This window comes from Gossypium hirsutum, chromosome A02 (assembly GCF_007990345.1).
Source record: "Gossypium hirsutum isolate 1008001.06 chromosome A02, Gossypium_hirsutum_v2.1, whole genome shotgun sequence".
Lineage (NCBI taxonomy): Eukaryota > Viridiplantae > Streptophyta > Magnoliopsida > Malvales > Malvaceae > Gossypium > Gossypium hirsutum.
The window spans coordinates 19280211-19285009 of record NC_053425.1 but is presented as its reverse complement, the minus strand read 5'-3'; the positions used below and the strand labels follow the sequence as shown (position 1 = coordinate 19285009).

At 36.5% G+C, this 4799-nt stretch overlaps 1 protein-coding gene across 1 annotated transcript; it reads right to left on the bottom strand.

Moving 5' to 3' along the window:
• Positions 1-422: 422 nt before the first annotated feature.
• LOC107951130 (tubulin alpha-1 chain) lies at positions 423-2641 on the bottom strand. Its single transcript, XM_016886061.2, has 3 exons — positions 2423-2641; positions 1324-1929; positions 423-1226 (listed from the first exon to the last, which is right to left on the bottom strand). The coding sequence occupies exons 1-3, from the start codon at positions 2513-2515 to the stop codon at positions 570-572; spliced, it is 1356 nt and encodes a 451-aa protein (XP_016741550.1). The 5' UTR covers positions 2516-2641; the 3' UTR covers positions 423-569.
• Positions 2642-4799: the final 2158 nt, after the last annotated feature.

Here is a 4799-nt window from a genome sequence, read left to right as displayed (position 1 = left end):
CTCATGACAGCATTGTAATAAAATGTCCACAAACAATAAACTTTCTTTGGGATTCGGGTGTAAGTTCCTCGGAGTTCAATCTGAAATGGTTGTGCTCTTCTACATTTTGCTATATCGATTGGTTGCTTGCTATATTATATTATATATATATATAATCTTTGCATATACTTTGACTGGGGAAGTCATGGATTCGAAAAACATATCATGCCCAACAGACCCCTCTGCTGGTTTTACTGATTATATAACTAGATTAAAATTATTTTTATACTAATATGTTTTATAACTAAATTAAAATATGTTTTACTAAAGCCTTATATATATAAACTATTTAAATAAAATACATATACATTTTTATCAAAGTTGGAATCCCATACCCAATCAGGAAATCAACATTCCACATTCAATCAATGGAGTTCCTGGCATAGTAAAAGCCTTGATAAACTTGTTTATTGAAAATACCATGAACTGGAAATATCACCCAAAGTTGCCAAAACCCAAAAAAAAAAAAAAAACATTGAAATCTAAAGCAACATCATAGTCGTAAAGGTGTAGTCGTCCCTGACCTTCGCTCAGTACTCATCTCCCTCATCCTCCTCATCTCCTTCAGCAGAGTCAGCTCCAACTTCCTCATAATCTTTTTCCAGGGCAGCAAGGTCCTCACGAGCCTCTGAGAACTCTCCTTCCTCCATGCCTTCACCAACATACCAGTGCACGAAGGCACGTTTGGCATACATGAGATCGAATTTGTGGTCAATGCGAGAGAACACTTCCGCAACACTGGTTGAGTTAGAGATCATGCATACTGCCCTCTGAACCTTGGCAAGGTCTCCACCCGGAACAACAGTTGGTGGCTGGTAGTTGATACCGCACTTAAATCCGGTGGGGCACCAATCGACAAATTGGATTGTGCGCTTGGTCTTGATGGTAGCCACAGCTGCATTCACATCTTTGGGCACAACATCACCTCGGTACATGAGACAGCAAGCCATGTACTTTCCGTGGCGTGGATCACATTTGGCCATCATGGAAGAGGGTTCAAAAGCAGTGTTGGTGATCTCAGCCACAGATAATTGCTCATGGTAAGCTTTTGCAGCTGAAATAACAGGAGCATAGGAGGAAAGCATAAAATGGATCCTGGGATAAGGGACCAGGTTTGTCTGGAACTCGGTCACATCCACATTCAGGGCTCCATCAAACCTCAAAGAGGCGGTAAGAGATGATATAACCTGAAAACATTAAAGCCAAACAGCACGATCAATGAACAAATTTCTTCACATTTATAACATAAAAGACTAGAAGTTGTGTAATAATTCTTATTATTACCTGAGAGACGAGGCGGTTAAGATTGGTATAAGTGGGCCGTTCAATGTCAAGGGAACGCCTGCAGATGTCATATATCGCTTCATTGTCGAGAAGCACAGAAACATCAGTGTGCTCAAGGAGTGAATGTGTGGACAGCACACTGTTGTAAGGCTCTACAACAGACGTAGAAACCTGAGGTGAAGGATAGACAGTGAAACCAAGCTTCGACTTCTTTCCATAGTCAACAGAGAGACGCTCAAGGAGAAGAGACCCAAGACCTGAACCAGTACCACCTCCAACAGCACTGAAAACCAAGAACCCTTGGAGCCCAGTACAATTATCAGCAAGCTTTCGGATACGATCCAAGCAGAGGTCAACAATCTCTTTTCCAATTGTATAATGGCCACGAGCAAAATTGTTTGCAGCGTCTTCTTTACCGCTGATGAGTTGCTCAGGGTGGAACAGTTGGCGGTATGTTCCAGTCCTCACTTCATCGATAACAGTAGGCTCCAGATCAACAAATATAGCTCGAGGGACGTGTTTTCCGGCACCGGTTTCGCTGAAAAAGGTGTTGAAAGCATCGTCTCCTCCACCAACAGTCTTGTCACTAGGCATTTGTCCATCAGGCTGAAAAGATACATTTCAAAAACAGAAAAAAAAAATCACGACCTAAAAAAACAGAAATCATTCAGCTGCAAACAGAAATCATTTCAATTGGTCAAATCTGTTGATTTAATAAGTTCCATCATAATTTTACAATTTACAACAACAGCGTTTCGATTCACCGCAATAAATTCAAATATAATCGAACAAAATCAAACTGTTAAAAGATATAAACAAATAAGACAAACAGAAATGCAACGAAACATAATCAACATCTAGAAACCGAATCTCGCCTAAATTATCCAAGGTAATGGAAACCGTTAATCTAATATTAAAATTGGTTCAAATCAGTTAAATTCATAAGTTCAATTACAATTTAGAAGAGAAGAATACTAATTAACCGCAACCAAATAAGATAAAATCGAGCAAATTCACAGTAAACCAAAAAAAAAATGAAGAAAGAAAAATCTAGCATCGAGGAGATGAATCTAATAATTCAAGAATAACGAAAAATCACCTGAATGCCATGCTCGAGACAGTAAAGTTCCCAACAAGCATTTCCGACCTGAATTCCGGCCTGGCCAATGTGAATCGAAATACACTCTCTCATTTTTCTTCGTTGATGAAAATTATTGAATGATAAAAGTAAGAAGGGGCGTGTATCAAGACGCCGCTGTGGATATGGGATTCGAAGTTATCGGGAGGGGGTTTATATAGGGAGAGGGAGGTTGTAGAAGAAGGATAAATCATTGGGGTAGAGAAACGAGGGTTAGTTAACCGCGGTTAATGATGCCAGCGAAAAGCCGGTTGTCGTTATTGTTAGTTAAGGAAGTGCCAGCCTGGCATTCTCTAACTGCGAATTAAAATTAGTTATGGTTATTATAATTCCCGCTTAAATTTGATTTTCTGATTTTGGGATTATAGCCATAAAAAGGGTTCCTCCCCTCATTTGTTTGAAATTGCGGACGTGGCTGGGATTTTGTTTCATCGACATCCATCGTTAAAACATATAGGTGGCTGCATGAGTAGTGCTTTTTTTTATTTTTAAATAATTTTGTTTTTAATTTTAGAATGGTAAAAGACATAATTATATTTTTCCAAATAAATCCTTTAAAAGATCGATTTTTTTTTGTATAATGATAAATTTAACCTTTAACATTTATTTTTTTGTTAATTTAGCTATTATTCTTTTTTTAAATAAACATGATCTTCAACATTTTAAAAAGAGTCAAATTTAACCATCAAATTTTCAAAAAGAGACAAGTCGTTTTCCTAAGGGAAATACTAACTAGAAAGTTATATTTTTAAATAGCCCGCATGGTAATGCACTTATATATCATGCTAATTTTTTGAATTGTTTATGAAAAATATTAGTTTGCAGTACAGAGAATTTATTAAACTCAGAGTTCGTTGCAACGATAAATAGAACGAAAATAAAATGTAAGACTAAGAAAGGTAAGGAAAGAGGAAGAAAAAAACAATCTTTATTTATGATTGTAGGAAATATACTACTGCAAAGTAAAATCGTTAGCACTGATTAGATAAATAAATCATGTGTAAATAAATTAAATAATAATTATGTCATTGAAGAACCAATGCCTTAGAAGCAAATTCGCCCAAATTAGTGTAATCATATATTGGACGTCGCCCCCCAAGGTTAGCACACTCTTCAATATTTGTACACCTGAATAAAGAGGATGAAACAAAATTGATGTTGGTCTTTTCAAAAAAATAGAAAAATAACTGGAAAATAGAGCTAAAAAATGATCGAAAAATATACTAAAAAGAAACATGTGGGCTATGGGAGAAAAGATAGGTTGTTGTTGAGTATTATTGTATACAATAAGGAGAATATTTGAGCAATTTATAGGACATTTTGAAGGAGAAAAATGGTAATTTACAGGGTTGGTCCAACGATCAGAAGTAACCATAAGTCAACGGTTAGAAACGCCTAGGTACATGTTAACACGGACGCGGGCCGACTGGGCGGGTAGTGACGCACGTGTGTTGGGCTTTTAGCCCTAATTACTCAATGAGGGTAAGAGGCAAGACTATATTTAAACTCTTTTATAAGTATTTCCTCAACCAATGTGGGATATGCCATTTTGCAATACAAACATTCCCCCACTAATGCAAAAGAATTGAAAATTTTGTAAACATGAGAAAAGGTAAAACGTGGGAAGAGAAACAACGAAATTAGTCGCTTAAGAACTAATATCTTGTGGATTTGAAGTAATACATAGTAAAATGAGTGATTCTTCTTTTTAACAAGTGAACGAATCTTGAACTTGTTAAGATAAGTATTAACTTATGGCACACTACTTATCTTAGATCAAATTTATGTTCAGTGATAAATCAACAAGTTTTAGCCAATATACCTTAAGGTGCTAGTAAGTGCACTAGAAAGACTACCCAATGTCTTTCATAGAAGGTGGCTAATTCTTCACACTTATGTAGGTGATTTCATCAAGTCTATCTCAATATAGACTACCCGAATCAAGTCTATGAAATCATTAAGAGCATTTATTAAGCTCATCCTCTAAATTTTAAAGTTGGTGAATTCATCAACTATGTTTCAGTAGGACCACCCAAACTCTGGGACATGAACTCATTATGAGTAAGAAACTCAACCTCACATGTTGGTGAATTCATCAAGTCCATCTCAATAGGACCACCAAAACTCGGGGCTATTAATTCATCAAAAGTAGGAATTCAACGTTATGCATGTACATCGTTCGTTAGAGGGATAGGTAAAATGTACACTATGAGTCTTTTCATGGTTTCGTTTGACCACATTAAACTTGGAAAACTAAGTTGGGTATCCACCATGAATTCCTCAACAACTAGGTTTGAAATCGATCCCCCTCAACGAATTAAGAACCATTTTCCTACTT

Excerpts from the sequence above, each read along its gene's own strand:
- LOC107951130 (XM_016886061.2), bottom strand. The coding sequence starts at position 2,515 with ATGAGAGAGTGTATTTCGATTCACATTGGCCAGGCCGGAATTCAGGTC. Across the intron at positions 1,930-2,422 it reads GTCTCGAGCATGGCATTCAG|CCTGATGGACAAATGCCTAG; the intron begins GTGATTTTTCGT and ends GTATCTTTTCAG. Across the intron at positions 1,227-1,323 it reads TTAACCGCCTCGTCTCTCAG|GTTATATCATCTCTTACCGC; the intron begins GTAATAATAAGA and ends TAATGTTTTCAG.